A 22,584-nucleotide genomic window follows, 5' to 3' on the forward strand; every position below is an offset into this window, starting at 1 on the left:
GGGACCAACTCCATATTAATGACTTCCCTGAAGAGTGGAGGCTGTTATAGCAGCAAAGGGGGGGACCAACTCCATATTAATGACTTCCCTGAAGAGTGGAGGCTGTTATAGCAGCAAAGGGGGACCAACTCCATATTAATGACTTCCCTGAAGAGTGGAGGCTGTTATAGCAGCAAAGGGGGGACCAACTCCATATTAATGACTTCCCAGAAGAGTGGAGGCTGTTATAGCAGCAAAGGGGGGACCAACTCCATATTAATGACTTCCCAGAAGAGTGGAGGCTGTTATAGCAGCAAAGGGGGGGACCAACTCCATATTAATGACTTCCCTGAAGAGTGGAGGCTGTTATAGCAGCAAAGGGGGGACCAACTCCATATTAATGACTTCCCTGAAGAGAGGAGGCTGTTATAGCAGCAAAGGGGGGACCAACTCCATATTAATGACTTCCCTGAAGAGTGGAGGCTGTTATAGCAGCAAAGGGGGGGACCAACTCCATATTAATGACTTCCTGAAGAGTGGAGGCTGTTATAGCAGCAAAGGGGGGACCAACTCCATATTAATGACTTCCCTGAAGAGTGGAGGCTGTTATAGCAACAAAGGGGGGGACCAACTCCATATTAATGCCTTCCCAGAAGAGTGGAGGCTGTTATAGCAGCAAAGGGGGGACCAACTCCATATTAATGACTTCCTGAAGAGTGGAGGCTGTTATAGCAGCAAAGGGGGGACCAACTCCATATTAATGACTTCCCTGAAGAGTGGAGGCTGTTATAGCAGCAAAGGGGGGGACCAACTCCATATTAATGACTTCCCTGAAGAGTGGAGGCTGTTATAGCAGCAAAGGGGGACCAACTCCATATTAATGACTTCCCTGAAGAGTGGAGGCTGTTATAGCAGCAAAGGGGGGACCAACTCCATATTAATGACTTCCCAGAAGAGTGGAGGCTGTTATAGCAGCAAAGGGGGGACCAACTCCATATTAATGACTTCCCTGAAGAGAGGAGGCTGTTATAGCAGCAAAGGGGGGACCAACTCCATATTAATGACTTCCCAGAAGAGTGGAGGCTGTTATAGCACCAAAGGGGGGACCAAGTCCATATTAATACCCATGATTTTGAAATGAGATGAGCATGTGTCCATATACTTTTGGTCATGTAGTGTATTTACCTAATGTTAGATAATAGCAGGTGTCCACATACTTTTGGTCATGTAGTGTTTCTACCTAATGTTAGATAATAGCAGGTGTCCACATACTTTTGGTCATGTAGTGTTTCTACCTAATGTTAGATAATAGCAGGTGTCCACATACTTTTGGTCATGTAGTGTTTCTACCTAATGTTAGATAATAGCAGGTGTCCACATACTTTTGGTCATGTAGTATATAACTGGACAGTAATGTTTAATCTCAATTTGTATTTGTTTATTTAACCTTTATTTAACCTTTATTGAGAACCGGTACGTTGAGGTAACATTGTTGTAATGTTTTAGTAAAGTTGTTGTTGTGGTAATGTTATTTTTCAGACCAAGTACAACATGACTCTGGACCATCGCTCTAGAATCTTCCAGAACCTCAACGGAGCCATTGGTGAGGGAGACACACACACACACACACACACACACACACACACACACACACACACACACACACACACACCTACACACACACACACACACACACACACACACACACACACACACACACACACACACACACACACACACACACACACACACACACACACACACACACACACACAATTCTGCCTCCATCTTCTCTGTGTCTGAAGTGAGCTTAACCTACATGTTATTTTCTCCCCACACACACACACCTAAACACACACACACACACACACACACACACACACCTAAACACACACACATACCTACACACACACACCTACCTACACACACACCTAAACACACACACATACCTACACACACACACCTAAACACACACACACACCTAAACACACACACCTAAACACACACACACACCTAAACACACACACATACCTAAACACACACACACACCCCTAAACACACACACACACACCCCTAAACACACACACCTAAATACACACACAGAGGAGGTGGTGCTGAAGTTTGAGAAGGCTCGTGTCCGTGCGAGGAACGTGGCCTATGACACACTTCCTGTTATTATCCATGGCAACGGACCCACCAAGGTAACCAATCCCGACACAGCATCAGAATTTTTGGGTCAAACTGGGTAGTGGACTATATATGGAGGGTTGGGTAGTGGACTATATATGGAGGGTTGGGTAGTGGACTATATATGGAGGGTTGGGTAGTGGACTATATATGGAGGGTTGGGTAGTGGACTATATATGGAGGGTTGGGTAGTGGACTATATATGGAGGGTTGGGTAGTGGACTATATATGGAGGGTTGGGTAGTGGACTATATATGGAGGGTTGGGTAGTGGACTATATATGGAGGGTTGGGTAGTGGACTATATGTGGAGGGTTGGGTAGTGGACTATATATGGAGGGTTGGGTAGTGGACTATATATGGAGGGTTGGGTAGTGGACTATATATGGAGGGTTGGGTAGTGGACTATATATGGAGGGTTGGGTAGTGGACTATATATGGAGGGTTGGGTAGTGGACTATATATGGAGGGTTGGGTAGTGGACTATATATGGAGGGTTGGGTAGTGGACTATATATGGAGGGTTGGGTAGTGGACTATATATGGAGGGTTGGGTAGTGGACTATATATGGAGGGTTGGGTAGTGGACTATATGTGGAGGGTTGGGTAGTGGACTATATATGGAGGGTTGGGTAGTGGACTATATATGGAGGGTTGGGTAGTGGACTATATATGGAGGGTTGGGTAGTGGACTATATGTGGAGGGTTGGGTAGTGGACTATATATGGAGGGTTGGGTAGTGGACTATATATGGAGGGTTGGGTAGTGGACTATATATGGAGGGTTGGGTAGTGGACTATATATGGAGGGTTGGGTAGTGGACTATATATGGAGGGTTGGGTAGTGGACTATATATGGAGGGTTGGGTAGTGGACTATATATGGAGGGTTGGGTAGTGGACTATATATGGAGGGTTGGGTAGTGGACTATATATGGAGGGTTGGGTAGTGGACTATATATGGAGGGTTGGGTAGTGGACTATATATGGAGGGTTGGGTAGTGGACTATATATGGAGGGTTGGGTAGTGGACTATATGTGGAGGGTTGGGTAGTGGACTATATATGGAGGGTTGGGTAGTGGACTATATGTGGAGGGTTGGGTAGTGGACTATATATGGAGGGTTGGGTAGTGGACTATATATGGAGGGTTGGGTAGTGGACTATATATGGAGGGTTGGGTAGTGGACTATATGTGGAGGGTTGGGTAGTGGACTATATATGGAGGGTTGGGTAGTGGACTATATATGTAGGGTTGGGTAGTGGACTATATATGGAGGGTTGGGTAGTGGACTATATATGGAGGGTTGGGTAGTGGACTATATATGGAGGGTTGGGTAGTGGACTATATATGGAGGGTTGGGTAGTGGACTATATATGGAGGGTTGGGTAGTGGACTATATATGGAGGGTTGGGTAGTGGACTATATATGGAGGGTTGGGTAGTGGACTATATATGGAGGGTTGGGTAGTGGACTATATATGGAGGGTTGGGTAGTGTGTATATATATAGTATATGTAGTATATATGGACTATATGTGGAACAGACTTTAACCCTTTGACGTGTCGGTCGCTGGTCCTTGCTGAATGGTCCCTGGAACATTCCATCCCATGTGATTGGTTCTGTCGCTGACGTTCCAATGATGCAACAAATGTCTCTGAAAAGCATCTAAACAGTGTTTTTTTCCTGATGGGAAATGAAGGTCTTCAACTTTATTCCTGTAAATCTAAAAACTAAAACATAAGTTAGTAACCTAACAGCTAGACTTGTTTACAATGTTCCCTCTAATTTCAGCTCTGTGAAAATTATGTTTACTGTGAACACTGAGGCTGTACCCGCTTTGTTCCAGTTTCAGACAGTGGTCAAGTACTGTAGGCTACTGTGGCTATTTGATCATAATGTAGGCCTACCATCAGAAACAATGGAGAAAATACATCCCATAATATTTTAACATGGAAATAGCTGTTCTGTCATTCAGCCTGTAGCAGCCAATGAACGGTGTTCAATGTTACATTCCGTGAGACTTTGGAAAAGCACATGCAGGACTGGACATTAACCTTCGTCCACTCAGAGTTATTATCCCATAGCATTATTATACAGAGAATCAGACAAATTATGCTTCCCTCTGCCTATCTGCTACATACTCAATCCTGTCTCAACATTGAGCATAAAATAAGCTCTTTACCGGACTAACTTGATGTCTAGACATGTACATGTTTTATGCTTTTGTAGGAAGCAATCACTCCCCTATTGCTGACTACATGATCTATAACTGGGTTAATAACTCTAACTAGTAAAGGATATGAACACATGATCTATAACTGGGTTAATAACTCACTAACTAGTAAAGGATATGAACACATGATCTAATATCTGGGTTAATAACTCACTAACTAGTAAAGGATATGAACACATGATCTAATAACTGGGTTAATAACTCACTAACTAGTAAAGGATATGAACACATGATCTAATAACTGGGTTAATAACTCACTAATTAGTAAAGGATATGAACACATGATCTAATAACTGGGTTAATAACTCACTAACTAGTAAAGGATATGAACACATGATCTAATATCTGGGTTAATAACTCACTAACTAGTAAAGGATATGAACACATGATCTAATAACTGGGTTAATAACTCACTAACTAGTAAAGGATATGAGCACAATGTGACGAGGCTACAGGCAGCTCTCGCTTCCAAAACAAATCCAATGTTATTGGTCCATATTTATCAGATGTTATTGGTCCATATTTAACAGATGTTATTGGTCCATATTTAACAGATGTTATTGGTCCATATTTAACAGATGTTATTGGTCCATATTTAACAGATGTCATTGGTCCATATTTAACAGATGTTATTGGTCCATATTTAACAGATGTCATTGGTCCATATTTAACAGGTTATTGGTCCATATTTAACAGATGTGTGTGTAGTGGAAATACTTGTGTTCCCAGCTCCAACAGTGCAGTAATATCTAACAATTCACAACAATAAACACAAATCTGAAATAATGGAACTAAGAAATATATAAACATTAGGAAGAGCAATGTCGGAGTGGCATTGACTAGAAAACAGTAGAATACAGTATATACATATGAAATGAGTAAAGCAGTATGTAAACACAAGTTAAACAATTTAAAGGCAATGCTACCAAATACTAATTGAGTGCATGTAAACTTCTGATCCACTGGGAATGTGATGAAAGAAATAAAAGCTGAAATAAATCATTCTCTCTACTATTATTCTGACATTTCACATTCTTAAAATAAAGTGGTGATCCTAACTGACCTAAAACAGTGAATTTTTACTAGGATTAAATGTCAGGATGTAGGGCAGCAGCCTCTAAGATGCAGGGTTGAGTAACCAGGTGGTAGTCGGCTAGTGATGGCTATTTAACAGTCTGATGGCCTTGAGATAGAAGCTGTTTTTCAGTCTCTCGGTCCCAGCTTTGATGCACCTGTACTGACCTCGCCTTCTGGATGATAGCGGGGTGAACAGGCAGTGGCTCGGGTGGTTGATGTCCTTGATGATCTTCTTGGCCTTCCTGTGACATCGGGTGGTGTAGGTGTCCTGGAGGGCAGGTAGTTTGCCCCCGGTGATGCGTTGTGCAGACCTCACTACCCTCTGGAGAGCCCTGGGGATGCGGGCGGTGCAGTTGCCGTACCAGGCGGTGATACAGCCCGACAGGATGCTCTCAATGGTGCATCTGTAAGAGTTTGTGAGGGTTTTGGGTGACGAGCCAAAATTCTTTAGCCTCCAGAGGTTGAAGAGGCGCTGTTGCACCTTCTTCACCACACTGTCTGTGTGGAGGGAGCATTTCAGTTTGTCAGTGATGTGTACGCCAAGGAACTTGAAGTTTTTCACCTTCTCCACTACTGTCCCGTCGATGTGGATAGGGGGGGGTGCTCCCTCTGCTGTTTCCTGAAGTCCACAATCAGCTCCTTCGTTTTGTTGAGAGAGAGGTTATTTCCCTGGCACCACTCCTCCATGGCCCTCACCTCCTCCCTGTAGGCCGTCTTGTCATTGTTGGTAATCAGGCCTACCACTGTAGTGTCGTCTGCAAACTTGATGATTGAGTTGGAGGCGGGCATGGCCATGCAGTCATGGGTGAACAGGGAGTACAGGAGAGGGCTGAGAACGCACCCTTGTGGGGCCCCAGTGTTGAGGATCAGCGGGGTGGAGATGTTGTTTCCTACCTTCACCACCTGGGGGCGGCCCATCAGGAAGTCCAGGACCCAGTTGCACAGGGTGGGGTTCAGACCCAGGGCCCCGTGCTTAATGATGTGCTTGGAGGGTACTATGGTGTTGAGCTGTAGTTGAGGAACAGCATTCTTACATATGTATTCCTCTTGTCCAGATGTGATAGGGCAGTGTGATGGCGATTGCATCGTCTGTGGATCTATTGGGGCGGTAAGCAAACTGAAGTGGGTCTAGGGTGTCAGGTAAGGTGGAGGTGATATGATCCTTGACTAGTCTCTCAAAGCACTTCATGATGACAGAAGTGAGTGCTACGGGGCGATAGTCATTTAGCTCAGTTATCTTTGCTTTCATTGATACAGGAACAATGATGGACAACTTGAAGCATGTGGGGATAGCAGACTGGGATAGGGAGAGATTGAATATGTCCGTAAACACACAAGCCAGCTGGTCTGGACATGCTCTGAGGACGCGGCTAGGGATGCCGTCTGGGCCAGCAGCCTTGCGAGGGTTAACACGTTTAAATGTCTTACTCACGTCGGCCACGGAGAAGGAGAGCCCACAGTCCACGGGCCGTGTCGGTGGCACTGTGTTATCCTCCAAGAAGATGTTTATCTTGTCCGGAAGAAAGACATCGGGGACATGGCTGATTTCCCTTTGTAATCTGTGATTGTCTGTAGTCCCTGCCACATATGTCTCGTGCCTGAGCTGTTGAATTGCGACTCTACTTTGTCTCTGTACTGACGTTTTGCCTGTTTTGATTGCCTTAAGGAGGGCATAACTGCACTGTTTGTATTCAACCGTATTCCCAGTCACCTTGCCGTGGTTAAATGGGGTGTTTCACCCTTTCAGTTTTGTGTGAATGCTGCCATCGAGTTTTTGGTTTGGGTAGGTTTTAATGGTCACAGTGGGAAGAACATCCCCTATACACTTCCTGATGAACTCAGTCATCGTGTATAAGTCAATGTTATTCTCGGAGGCTACCTGGAACATATCCCAGTCCGCGTGATCAAAACAATCTTGAAGCGTAGATTACGATTGGTCAGACCAGCGTTGAATAGACCTTAGCACGGATACTTCCTGTTTGAGTTTCTGCCTATAGGAAGGGAGGAGCAGAATGGAGTCGTGATCTGATTTGCCGAAGGGAGGGTGGGGGAGGGCCTTGTAGCGATGCTGGAAGGGAGAGTAACCATGGTCGAGAGTTTTAGCGGCTCGAGTACTAAAGGCAGTGTGTTGATAAAACTTTTCATCAAATTTGCTTTGTTAAAATCCCCAGCTACCATAAATGCAGCCTCAGGATATGTAGTTTCCAGTTTACACAAAGCCCAGTGTAGTTCCTTCACAGCCGTCGTGGTATTGGCTTGAGGGAATATACACGGCTGTGACAATAACCGAAGAGAATTCTCTTGGGAGGTAATACGGTCGGCATTTGATTGTGAGGTATTCTAGGTCAGGTGAACAAAAGGACTTGAGATTCTGTATGTTGTCACAATCACACCATGAGTAGATAATCATGAAACATAATCCACCGCCTTTCTTCTTCCCGGAGAGTTCTTTATTCCTGTCTGCGTGATGTACTGGGAACCCAGCTGGCTGTATGGACCAGGACAGTATATCCATAGAGAGCCATGATTCTGAGAAACAGTATGTTACAGTCCCTGATGTATCTCTGGAAGGAGATCCTCGCCCTGAGCTCGTCTACTTTATTGTCCAGGGACGGAACATTAGCTAACAGGCCAGTCTCACAGCTAACAGACCAGTCTCACAGCTAACAGGCCAGGGACTGAACATTAGCGAGTAATATAATCGGAAGCGGTGGATGGTGTTCAGGTATCCTGAGTCGGCGGCGTCTTGGATCAGCCTCTGGGTCGAGTTAAATTGCCCAGGGGGGTACAAACAAAGGTTCCTATTCAGGAAAGTCGTATTTTTGATCGTAACGCTGGTGAGTTACCGTCGCTCTGATATTCAGAAGTTATTTCTGGATGTATGTAATAATGCAAAAAAAAACATTCTGGGCTAATAATGTAAGAAATAACACAAAAAAAAATGCAAAGTTGTTTAGGAGCTAGAAGCAGAGCTGCCGGGTCTGTCGGCGCCATCTTACAGATCTCAAAACAAGCTCATCTACTCACGACCGCTCATGCTCTAAACACAGTCCAGTTCAAAGTAAATGGCACAGATCCATATATGGCCATGGTCTTTTTGCATATAGGCCTACTGCAGCTCTGATTGGTTATGTATAATATTCTATGTGCTTGTTACAGTGAATACAAGAACCGGAGTACATAACTTGACAAGTCATTTAGTTTTTGACAAATCACCCCAAAAAATAAAAAATATCTCCTCAAATACAAGCCTACTGCATATCCTAGCCATAGCACAAAATATTAAGTGTTCCCAGATTTGGGTGAAAAACGTTTTAAGGGGGATTTTAGTCAGTAATACTTTTACCCACGTTTTGGAAGGAGATCGATAACTGGTCCACCCACTTAACATTAACCCGTAGAGGAAAGCATAAAGCCAAAGCATAAACCTACTTAATCCTGTCTAGCTTCATATTTTATGATAACACATTGTGTCTGCGAACATTCACCTCACTCATGCCAATGTCTCTGCATGAAATATAGCTGATTACCCGCACAAACTACCTCCCTTTGTTGCTTACATGACTTGATCCACCACCCTGTTCTCATTATCCTCCACCCCAACCAGGCTAAAACCTATCCGAGCCATAACACCATTATCCTCCACCCCGACCAGGCTAAAACCTATCCGAGCCGTAACACCATTATCCTCCACCCCGACCAGGCTAAAACCTATCCGAGCCATAACACCATTATCCTCCACCCCGACCAGGCTAAAACCTATCCGAGCCGTAACACCATTATCCTCCACCCCGACCAGGCTAAAACCTATCCGAGCCGTAACACCATTATCCTCCACCCCGACCAGGCTAAAACCTATCCGAGCCGTAACACCATTATCCTCCACCCCGACCAGGCTCACAACACTCACTGCATTTGATGAGAAATTGCGGTCTTGATGCAATGAGGGGTGCAGAGAATATCTGCAAAATGCAAACAATCAAATTCTAGAACGGCAGCATAGCATTCTGGTACCGTGCGCACAAATAATATTGTTAATAGTTAGACCTTACAGAGGACTGGTTATATTAGGGTTAGAGACAGACAGAGGACTGGTTATATTAGGGTTAGAGACAGACAGACAGAGGACTGGTTATATTAGGGTTAGAGACAGACAGACAGAGGACTGGTTATATTAGGGTTAGAGACAGACAGACAGAGGACTGGTTATATTAGGGTTAGAGACAGACAGACAGAGGACTGGTTATATTAGGGTTAGAGACAGACAGAGGACTGGTTATATTAGGGTTAGAGACAGACAGACAGAGGACTGGTTATATTAGGGTTAGAGACAGACAGACAGAGGACTGGTTATATTAGGGTTAGAGACAGACAGAGGACTGGTTATATTAGGGTTAGAGACAGACAGAGGACTGGTTATATTAGGGTTAGAGACAGACAGACAGAGGACTGGTTATATTAGGGTTAGAGACAGACAGACAGAGGACTGGTTATATTAGGGTTAGAGACAGACAGAGGACTGGTTATATTAGGGTTAGAGACAGACAGACAGAGGACTGGTTATATTAGGGTTAGAGACAGACAGAGGACTGGTTATATTAGGGTTAGAGACAGACAGACAGAGGACTGGTTATATTAGGGTTAGAGACAGACAGACAGAGGACTGGTTATATTAGGGTTAGAGACAGACAGACAGAGGACTGGTTATATTAGGGTTAGAGACAGACAGACAGAGGACTGGTTATATTAGGGTTAGAGACAGACAGAGGACTGGTTATATTAGGGTTAGAGACAGACAGAGGACTGGTTATATTAGGGTTAGAGACAGACAGACAGAGGACTGGTTATATTAGGGTTAGAGACAGACAGAGGACTGGTTATATTAGGGTTAGAGACAGACAGACAGAGGACTGGTTATATTAGGGTTAGAGACAGACAGACAGAGGACTGGTTATATTAGGGTTAGAGACAGACAGACAGAGGACTGGTTATATTAGGGTTAGAGACAGACAGACAGAGGACTGGTTATATTAGGGTTAGAGACAGACAGACAGAGGACTGGTTATATTAGGGTTAGAGACAGACAGACAGAGGACTGGTTATATTAGGGTTAGAGACAGACAGACAGAGGACTGGTTATATTAGGGTTAGAGACAGACAGACAGAGGACTGGTTATATTAGGGTTAGAGACAGACAGACAGAGGACTGGTTATATTAGGGTTAGAGACAGACAGACAGAGGACTGGTTATATTAGGGTTAGAGACAGACAGACAGAGGACTGGTTATATTAGGGTTAGAGACAGACAGACAGAGGACTGGTTATATTAGGGTTAGAGACAGACAGAGGACTGGTTATATTAGGGTTAGAGACAGACAGACAGAGGACTGGTTATATTAGGGTTAGAGACAGACAGACAGAGGACTGGTTATATTAGGGTTAGAGACAGACAGAGGACTGGTTATATTAGGGTTAGAGACAGACAGACAGAGGACTGGTTATATTAGGGTTAGAGACAGACAGACAGAGGACTGGTTATATTAGGGTTGAGCAGACAGACAGAGGACTGGTTATATTAGGGTTAGAGACAGACAGACAGAGGACTGGTTATATTAGGGTTAGAGACAGACAGAGGACTGGTTATATTAGGGTTAGAGACAGACAGACAGAGGACTGGTTATATTAGGGTTAGAGACAGACAGACAGAGGACTGGTTATATTAGGGTTAGAGACAGACAGACAGAGGACTGGTTATATTAGGGTTAGAGACAGACAGACAGAGGACTGGTTATATTAGGGTTAGAGACAGACAGACAGAGGACTGGTTATATTAGGGTTAGAGACAGACAGACAGAGGACTGGTTATATTAGGGTTAGAGACAGACAGACAGAGGACTGGTTATATTAGGGTTAGAGACAGACAGACAGAGGACTGGTTATATTAGGGTTAGAGACAGACAGACAGAGGACTGGTTATATTAGGGTTAGAGACAGACAGACAGAGGACTGGTTATATTAGGGTTAGAGACAGACAGACAGAGGACTGGTTATATTAGGGTTAGAGACAGACAGACAGAGGACTGGTTATATTAGGGTTAGAGACAGACAGACAGAGGACTGGTTATATTAGGGTTAGAGACAGACAGACAGAGGACTGGTTATATTAGGGTTAGAGACAGACAGAGGACTGGTTATATTAGGGTTAGAGACAGACAGACAGAGGACTGGTTATATTAGGGTTAGAGACAGACAGACAGAGGACTGGTTATATTAGGGTTAGAGACAGACAGAGGACTGGTTATATTAGGGTTAGAGACAGACAGAGGACTGGTTATATTAGGGTTAGAGACAGACAGAGGACTGGTTATATTAGGGTTAGAGACAGACAGACAGAGGACTGGTTATATTAGGGTTAGAGACAGACAGACAGAGGACTGGTTATATTAGGGTTAGAGACAGACAGAGGACTGGTTATATTAGGGTTAGAGACAGACAGAGGACTGGTTATATTAGGGTTAGAGACAGACAGACAGAGGACTGGTTATATTAGGGTTAGAGACAGACAGACAGAGGACTGGTTATATTAGGGTTAGAGACAGACAGACAGAGGACTGGTTATATTAGGGTTAGAGACAGACAGACAGAGGACTGGTTATATTAGGGTTAGAGACAGACAGACAGAGGACTGGTTATATTAGGGTTAGAGACAGACAGACAGAGGACTGGTTATATTAGGGTTAGAGACAGACAGACAGAGGACTGGTTATATTAGGGTTAGAGACAGACAGAGGACTGGTTATATTAGGGTTAGAGACAGACAGACAGAGGACTGGTTATATTAGGGTTAGAGACAGACAGACAGAGGACTGGTTATATTAGGGTTAGAGACAGACAGACAGAGGACTGGTTATATTAGGGTTAGAGACAGACAGACAGAGGACTGGTTATATTAGGGTTAGAGACAGACAGAGGACTGGTTATATTAGGGTTAGAGACAGACAGACAGAGGACTGGTTATATTAGGGTTAGAGACAGACAGACAGAGGACTGGTTATATTAGGGTTAGAGACAGACAGACAGAGGACTGGTTATATTAGGGTTAGAGACAGACAGACAGAGGACTGGTTATATTAGGGTTAGAGACAGACAGACAGAGGACTGGTTATATTAGGGTTAGAGACAGACAGAGGACTGGTTATATTAGGGTTAGAGACAGACAGACAGAGGACTGGTTATATTAGGGTTAGAGACAGACAGACAGAGGACTGGTTATATTAGGGTTAGAGACAGACAGACAGAGGACTGGTTATATTAGGGTTAGAGACAGACAGACAGAGGACTGGTTATATTAGGGTTAGAGACAGACAGACAGAGGACTGGTTATATTAGGGTTAGAGACAGACAGACAGAGGACTGGTTATATTAGGGTTAGAGACAGACAGACAGAGGACTGGTTATATTAGGGTTAGAGACAGACAGACAGAGGACTGGTTATATTAGGGTTAGAGACAGACAGACAGAGGACTGGTTATATTAGGGTTAGAGACAGACAGACAGAGGACTGGTTATATTAGGGTTAGAGACAGACAGACAGAGGACTGGTTATATTAGGGTTAGAGACAGACAGACAGAGGACTGGTTATATTAGGGTTAGAGACAGACAGACAGAGGACTGGTTATATTAGGGTTAGAGACAGACAGACAGAGGACTGGTTATATTAGGGTTAGAGACAGACAGACAGAGGACTGGTTATATTAGGGTTAGAGACAGACAGACAGAGGACTGGTTATATTAGGGTTAGAGACAGACAGACAGAGGACTGGTTATATTAGGGTTAGAGACAGACAGACAGAGGACTGGTTATATTAGGGTTAGAGACAGACAGACAGAGGACTGGTTATATTAGGGTTAGAGACAGACAGACAGAGGACTGGTTATATTAGGGTTAGAGACAGACAGACAGAGGACTGGTTATATTAGGGTTAGAGACAGACAGACAGAGGACTGGTTATATTAGGGTTAGAGACAGACAGACAGAGGACTGGTTATATTAGGGTTAGAGACAGACAGACAGAGGACTGGTTATATTAGGGTTAGAGACAGACAGACAGAGGACTGGTTATATTAGGGTTAGAGACAGACAGACAGAGGACTGGTTATATTAGGGTTAGAGACAGACAGACAGAGGACTGGTTATATTAGGGTTAGAGACAGACAGACAGAGGACTGGTTATATTAGGGTTAGAGACAGACAGACAGAGGACTGGTTATATTAGGGTTAGAGACAGACAGACAGAGGACTGGTTATATTAGGGTTAGAGACAGACAGAGGACTGGTTATATTAGGGTTAGAGACAGACAGACAGAGGACTGGTTATATTAGGGTTAGAGACAGACAGAGGACTGGTTATATTAGGGTTAGAGACAGACAGACAGAGGACTGGTTATATTAGGGTTAGAGACAGACAGACAGAGGACTGGTTATATTAGGGTTAGAGACAGACAGACAGAGGACTGGTTATATTAGGGTTAGAGACAGACAGAGGACTGGTTATATTAGGGTTAGAGACAGACAGACAGAGGACTGGTTATATTAGGGTTAGAGACAGACAGACAGAGGACTGGTTATATTAGGGTTAGAGACAGACAGACAGAGGACTGGTTATATTAGGGTTAGAGACAGACAGACAGAGGACTGGTTATATTAGGGTTAGAGACAGACAGACAGAGGACTGGTTATATTAGGGTTAGAGACAGACAGACAGAGGACTGGTTATATTAGGGTTAGAGACAGACAGACAGAGGACTGGTTATATTAGGGTTAGAGACAGACAGACAGAGGACTGGTTATATTAGGGTTAGAGACAGACAGACAGAGGACTGGTTATATTAGGGTTAGAGACAGACAGACAGAGGACTGGTTATATTAGGGTTAGAGACAGACAGACAGAGGACTGGTTATATTAGGGTTAGAGACAGACAGACAGAGGACTGGTTATATTAGGGTTAGAGACAGACAGACAGAGGACTGGTTATATTAGGGTTAGAGACAGACAGACAGAGGACTGGTTATATTAGGGTTAGAGACAGACAGACAGAGGACTGGTTATATTAGGGTTAGAGACAGACAGACAGAGGACTGGTTATATTAGGGTTAGAGACAGACAGACAGAGGACTGGTTATATTAGGGTTAGAGACAGACAGACAGAGGACTGGTTATATTAGGGTTAGAGACAGACAGACAGAGGACTGGTTATATTAGGGTTAGAGACAGACAGACAGAGGACTGGTTATATTAGGGTTAGAGACAGACAGACAGAGGACTGGTTATATTAGGGTTAGAGACAGACAGACAGAGGACTGGTTATATTAGGGTTAGAGACAGACAGACAGAGGACTGGTTATATTAGGGTTAGAGACAGACAGACAGAGGACTGGTTATATTAGGGTTAGAGACAGACAGACAGAGGACTGGTTATATTAGGGTTAGAGACAGACAGACAGAGGACTGGTTATATTAGGGTTAGAGACAGACAGACAGAGGACTGGTTATATTAGGGTTAGAGACAGACAGAGGACTGGTTATATTAGGGTTAGAGACAGACAGACAGAGGACTGGTTATATTAGGGTTAGAGACAGACAGACAGAGGACTGGTTATATTAGGGTTAGAGACAGACAGACAGAGGACTGGTTATATTAGGGTTAGAGACAGACAGACAGAGGACTGGTTATATTAGGGTTAGAGACAGACAGACAGAGGACTGGTTATATTAGGGTTAGAGACAGACAGACAGAGGACTGGTTATATTAGGGTTAGAGACAGACAGACAGAGGACTGGTTATATTAGGGTTAGAGACAGACAGACAGAGGACTGGTTATATTAGGGTTAGAGACAGACAGACAGAGGACTGGTTATATTAGGGTTAGAGACAGACAGACAGAGGACTGGTTATATTAGGGTTAGAGACAGACAGACAGAGGACTGGTTATATTAGGGTTAGAGACAGACAGACAGAGGACTGGTTATATTAGGGTTAGAGACAGACAGACAGAGGACTGGTTATATTAGGGTTAGAGACAGACAGACAGAGGACTGGTTATATTAGGGTTAGAGACAGACAGACAGAGGACTGGTTATATTAGGGTTAGAGACAGACAGACAGAGGACTGGTTATATTAGGGTTAGAGACAGACAGACAGAGGACTGGTTATATTAGGGTTAGAGACAGACAGAGGACTGGTTATATTAGGGTTAGAGACAGACAGACAGAGGACTGGTTATATTAGGGTTAGAGACAGACAGACAGAGGACTGGTTATATTAGGGTTAGAGACAGACAGACAGAGGACTGGTTATATTAGGGTTAGAGACAGACAGACAGAGGACTGGTTATATTAGGGTTAGAGACAGACAGACAGAGGACTGGTTATATTAGGGTTAGAGACAGACAGACAGAGGACTGGTTATATTAGGGTTAGAGACAGACAGACAGAGGACTGGTTATATTAGGGTTAGAGACAGACAGAGGACTGGTTATATTAGGGTTAGAGACAGACAGACAGAGGACTGGTTATATTAGGGTTAGAGACAGACAGACAGAGGACTGGTTATATTAGGGTTAGAGACAGACAGACAGAGGACTGGTTATATTAGGGTTAGAGACAGACAGACAGAGGACTGGTTATATTAGGGTTAGAGACAGACAGACAGAGGACTGGTTATATTAGGGTTAGAGACAGACAGACAGAGGACTGGTTATATTAGGGTTAGAGACAGACAGACAGAGGACTGGTTATATTAGGGTTAGAGACAGACAGACAGAGGACTGGTTATATTAGGGTTAGAGACAGACAGACAGAGGACTGGTTATATTAGGGTTAGAGACAGACAGACAGAGGACTGGTTATATTAGGGTTAGAGACAGACAGACAGAGGACTGGTTATATTAGGGTTAGAGACAGACAGACAGAGGACTGGTTATATTAGGGTTAGAGACAGACAGACAGAGGACTGGTTATATTAGGGTTAGAGACAGACAGACAGAGGACTGGTTATATTAGGGTTAGAGACAGACAGACAGAGGACTGGTTATATTAGGGTTAGAGACAGACAGACAGAGGACTGGTTATATTAGGGTTAGAGACAGACAGACAGAGGACTGGTTATATTAGGGTTAGAGACAGACAGACAGAGGACTGGTTATATTAGGGTTAGAGACAGACAGACAGAGGACTGGTTATATTAGGGTTAGAGACAGACAGACAGAGGACTGGTTATATTAGGGTTAGAGACAGACAGACAGAGGACTGGTTATATTAGGGTTAGAGACAGACAGACAGAGGACTGGTTATATTAGGGTTAGAGACAGACAGACAGAGGACTGGTTATATTAGGGTTAGAGACAGACAGACAGAGGACTGGTTATATTAGGGTTAGAGACAGACAGACAGAGGACTGGTTATATTAGGGTTAGAGACAGACAGACAGAGGACTGGTTATATTAGGGTTAGAGACAGACAGACAGAGGACTGGTTATATTAGGGTTAGAGACAGACAGACAGAGGACTGGTTATATTAGGGTTAGAGACAGACAGACAGAGGACTGGTTATATTAGGGTTAGAGACAGACAGACAGAGGACTGGTTATATTAGGGTTAGAGACAGACAGACAGAGGACTGGTTATATTAGGGTTAGAGACAGACAGACAGAGGACTGGTTATATTAGGGTTAGAGACAGACAGACAGAGGACTGGTTATATTAGGGTTAGAGACAGACAGACAGAGGACTGGTTATATTAGGGTTAGAGACAGACAGACAGAGGACTGGTTATATTAGGGTTAGAGACAGACAGACAGAGGACTGGTTATATTAGGGTTAGAGACAGACAGACAGAGGACTGGTTATATTAGGGTTAGAGACAGACAGACAGAGGACTGGTTATATTAGGGTTAGAGACAGACAGACAGAGGACTGGTTATATTAGGGTTAGAGACAGACAGACAGAGGACTGGTTATATTAGGGTTAGAGACAGACAGACAGAGGACTGGTTATATTAGGGTTAGAGACGACAGACAGAGGACTGGTTATATTAGGGTTAGAGACAGACAGACAGAGGACTGGTTATATTAGGGTTAGAGACAGACAGAGGACTGGTTATATTAGGGTTAGAGACAGACAGACAGAGGACTGGTTATATTAGGGTTAGAGACAGACAGACAGAGGACTGGTTATATTAGGGTTAGAGACAGACAGACAGAGGACTGGTTATATTAGGGTTAGAGACAGACAGACAGAGGACTGGTTATATTAGGGTTAGAGACAGACAGACAGAGGACTGGTTATATTAGGGTTAGAGACAGACAGACAGAGGACTGGTTATATTAGGGTTAGAGACAGACAGACAGAGGACTGGTTATATTAGGGTTAGAGACAGACAGACAGAGGACTGGTTATATTAGGGTTAGAGACAGACAGACAGAGGACTGGTTATATTAGGGTTAGAGACAGACAGACAGAGGACTGGTTATATTAGGGTTAGAGACAGACAGACAGAGGACTGGTTATATTAGGGTTAGAGACAGACAGACAGAGGACTGGTTATATTAGGGTTAGAGACAGACAGACAGAGGACTGGTTATATTAGGGTTAGAGACAGACAGACAGAGGACTGGTTATATTAGGGTTGAGACAGACAGACAGAGGACTGGTTATATTAGGGTTAGAGACAGACAGACAGAGGACTGGTTATATTAGGGTTAGAGACAGACAGACAGAGGACTGGTTATATTAGGGTTAGAGACAGACAGACAGAGGACTGGTTATATTAGGGTTAGAGACAGACAGACAGAGGACTGGTTATATTAGGGTTAGAGACAGACAGACAGAGGACTGGTTATATTAGGGTTAGAGACAGACAGACAGAGGACTGGTTATATTAGGGTTAGAGACAGACAGACAGAGGACTGGTTATATTAGGGTTAGAGACAGACAGACAGAGGACTGGTTATATTAGGGTTAGAGACAGACAGACAGAGGACTGGTTATATTAGGGTTAGAGACAGACAGACAGAGGACTGGTTATATTAGGGTTAGAGACAGACAGACAGAGGACTGGTTATATTAGGGTTAGAGACAGACAGACAGAGGACTGGTTATATTAGGGTTAGAGACAGACAGACAGAGGACTGGTTATATTAGGGTTAGAGACAGACAGACAGAGGACTGGTTATATTAGGGTTAGAGACAGACAGACAGAGGACTGGTTATATTAGGGTTAGAGACAGACAGACAGAGGACTGGTTATATTAGGGTTAGAGACAGACAGACAGAGGACTGGTTATATTAGGGTTAGAGACAGACAGACAGAGGACTGGTTATATTAGGGTTAGAGACAGACAGACAGAGGACTGGTTATATTAGGGTTAGAGACAGACAGACAGAGGACTGGTTATATTAGGGTTAGAGACAGACAGACAGAGGACTGGTTATATTAGGGTTAGAGACAGACAGACAGAGGACTGGTTATATTAGGGTTTATTTGTATTATTTATTATTTATTATTTCCACCTCCAGCTCCAGTTGAACTACCTGGGCAACTATGTCCCGACTGCTTGGACTCACGAGACCGGCTGTGGGATCTGTGACGACGACCTGGTTTACCTCAACGACACACCTGTACGTACCTGTGTGTGTGTGGAAGACAACGTTAGCGTATGTGATGGGATGATAGAGACAGTTTGTGATAGAGAGATGAGAGGCAGACAGACGTGATGGAGAGATGAGAGAGGCAGACAGACGTGATGGAGAGATGAGAGAGGCAGACAGACGTGATGGAGAGATGAGAGAGGCAGACAGACGTGATGGAGAGATGAGAGAGGCAGACAGACGTGATGGAGAGATGAGAGAGGCAGACAGATGTGATGGAGAGATGAGAGAGGCAGACAGACGTGATGGAAAGATGAGAGTGGCAGACAGACGTGATGGAGAGATGAGAGAGAGAGAGGCAGACAGACGTGATGGAGAGATGAGAGAGGCAGACAGACGTGATGGAGAGATGAGAGAGGCAGACAGACTTGATGGAGAGAGGCAGACAGACGTGATGGAGAGATGAGAGAGAGGCAGACAGACGTGATGGAGAGATGAGAGAGGCAGACAGACTTGATGGAGAGATGAGAGAGGCAGACAGACATGATGGAGAGATGAGAGAGGCAGACAGACGTGATGGAGAGATGAGAGAGGCAGACGGACGTGATGGAGAGATGAGAGAGAGGCAGACAGACGTGATGGAGAGATGAGAGGCAGAGTGTGAGATGGTGTATGTCTCTGTGTCTCTGTAGGATGAAGACATGTCTCTGTGTCTCTGTCTCTGTAGGATGAAGACATGTCTCTGTGTCTCTGTCTCTGTAGGATGAAGACATGTCTCTGTGTCTCTGTCTCTGTAGGATGAAGACATGTCTCTTTGTCTCTGTCTCTGTAGGATGAAGACATGTCTCTGTGTCTCTGTGTCTCTGTCTCTGTAGGATGAAGACATGTCTCTGTGTCTCTGTCTCTGTAGGATGAAGACATGTCTCTGTGTCTCTGTCTCTGTAGGATGAAGACATGTCTCTTTGTCTCTGTCTCTGTAGGATGAAGACATGTCTCTGTGTCTCTGTGTCTCTGTCTCTGTAGGATGAAGACATGTCTCTGTGTCTCTGTCTCTGTAGGATGAAGACATGTCTCTGTGTCTCTGTCTCTGTAGGATGAAGACATGTCTCTGTGTCTCTGTCTCTGTAGGATGAAGACATGTCTCTGTGTCTCTGTCTCTGTAGGATGAAGACATGCCCCTGGTCTACCTCTCTGTGTTCATCGTTCAGCCGACTCCCTTCCTGGAAGAGTTTCTAGAGAGACTGACCAGCCTCAACTACCCAACCAGCCGCATCAGGCTGTTCATACACAACAACGTTAGTACACACACACACACACACACACACACACACACACCATCACACACACACACACACACACACACACACACACACACACACACACACACACACACACACACACATCACATGATGGTGTGTAACGGTGTGTGATGGTGTGTGATGGTGTGTAACGGTGTGTGATGGTGTGTAATGGTGTGTGATGGTGTGTAATGGTGTGTGATGGTGTGTGATGGTGTGTGATGGTGTGTAATGGTGTGTGATGGTGTGTGACGGTGTGTGATGGTGTGTGATGGTGTGTAATGGTGTGTAGCGGTGTGTAATGGTGTGTAATGGTGTGTGATGGTGTGTAATGGTGTGTGATGGTGTGTGATGGTGTGTAACGGTGTGTGATGGTGTGTAACGGTGTGTGATGGTGTGTAATGGTGTGTGATGGTGTGTAATGGTGTGTGATGGTGTGTGATGGTGTGTAATGGTGTGTAGCGGTGTGTAATGGTGTGTGATGGTGTGTAATGGTGTGTGATGGTGTGTAATGGTGTGTAATGGTGTGTAGCGGTGTGTAATGGTGTGTGATGGTGTGTGATGGTGTGTGATGTGTGTAATGGTGTGGTAGTGTGTAATGTGTGTAGTGGTGTGTAATGGTGTGTAACGCTGTGTAATGGTGTGTAATGGTGTGTAATGGTGTGTAATGGTGTAATTGTTAGGTGGTGTATCATGAGCAGCACATTCAGCGGTTCTGGGAGAAGCATCGTGTTCTGTTCCCTGAGGCCAGGCTGGTCGGACCGGAGGAGAACCTACAACAGGACCAGGCTCGAACCATGGCTGTGTGAGGACTACACCTAGAACTATTCCTTAGAACATGAGGAGGGAACCCTAAACACCGTTACTGATGCTGTGTCTGTGTGTCTGTGTGTGTGTGTGTGTGTGTGTGTGTGTGTGTGTGTGTGTGTGTGTGTGTGTGTGGTGTGTGGTGTGTGTGTGTGTGTGTGTGTGTGTGTGTGTGTGGTGTGTGTGTGTGTGTGTGTGTGGTGTGTGTGTGTGTGTGTGTGTGTGTGTGTGTGTGTGATGTGTGTGTGTGTGTGTGATGTGTGTGTGTGTGTGTGTGTGGTGTGTGTGTGTGTGTGTGTGATGGTGTGTGTGTGTGTGTGTGTGGTGTGTGTGTGTGTGTGTGTGGTGTGTGTGTGGTGTGTGTGTGTGTGTGTGTGTGTGTGTGTGTGTGGTGTGTGTGTGTGTGGTGTGATGGTGTGTGTGTGTGTGTGTGTGTGTGTGTGTGTAGGGAGGCGTGTCAGAAGGACCATCAGTGTGAATACTACTTCAGTATCGATGCTGATGTCGTTATCGTCAACCCTGATGTTCTCCGGGTCCTGATAGAAGAGAACAAGTAAGAACCCTACAGACTACACACTACACCCTATACACTACACCCTACACCCTATACACTACACCCTACACCCTACAGACTAAACCCTATACACTACACCCTACACCCTACAGACTACACCCTACACCCTATACACTACACCCTACCCACTACACCCTATACACTACAGACTACACCCTACACCCTACAGACTACACCCTATACACTACACCCTATACACTACAGACTACACCCTATACACTACACCCTACACCCTATACACTACAGACTACACCCTATACACTACAGACTACACACTACACCCTATACACTACAGACTACACACTATACACTACACCCTATACACTACACCCTATACACTACAGACTACACACTACACCCTATACACTACAGACTACACCCTACACACTACAGACTACACACTACACCCTATACACTACAGACTACACACTATACACTACACCCTATACACTACACCCTATACACTACAGACTACACACTACACCCTATACACTACAGACTACACCCTATACACTACAGACTACACACTACACCCTATACACTACAGACTACACACTACACACTACACACTACAGACTACACACTACACCCTACACACTACAGACTACACACTACACCCTATACACTACAGACTACACACTACACACTACAGACTACACACTACACCCTATACACTACAGACTACACACTATACACTACACCCTATACACTACACCCTATACACTACAGACTACACACTACACCCTATACACTACAGACTACACCCTATACACTACAGA

General features: G+C 44.5%; 1 protein-coding gene across 1 annotated transcript in view; it reads left to right on the forward strand.

The window, feature by feature from the left end:
- plod3 (procollagen-lysine, 2-oxoglutarate 5-dioxygenase 3) overlaps positions 1-22,584 on the forward strand; it is a 59,453-nt gene that overhangs the window by 13,273 nt on the left and 23,596 nt on the right. Inside the window, exons 6-11 of the mRNA XM_045701714.2 lie at positions 1,519-1,582; positions 2,083-2,180; positions 19,055-19,156; positions 20,290-20,421; positions 21,108-21,229; positions 21,680-21,784. Of these exons, the coding sequence (XP_045557670.1) occupies positions 1,519-1,582; positions 2,083-2,180; positions 19,055-19,156; positions 20,290-20,421; positions 21,108-21,229; positions 21,680-21,784 (623 nt within the window). The remainder of the gene's footprint in view (positions 1-1,518; positions 1,583-2,082; positions 2,181-19,054; positions 19,157-20,289; positions 20,422-21,107; positions 21,230-21,679; positions 21,785-22,584) is intronic.

The sequence above is a fragment of the Salmo salar genome, chromosome 18 (assembly GCF_965601325.2).
Source record: "Salmo salar chromosome 18, fSalSal1, whole genome shotgun sequence".
NCBI classification, from domain to species: domain Eukaryota; kingdom Metazoa; phylum Chordata; class Actinopteri; order Salmoniformes; family Salmonidae; genus Salmo; species Salmo salar.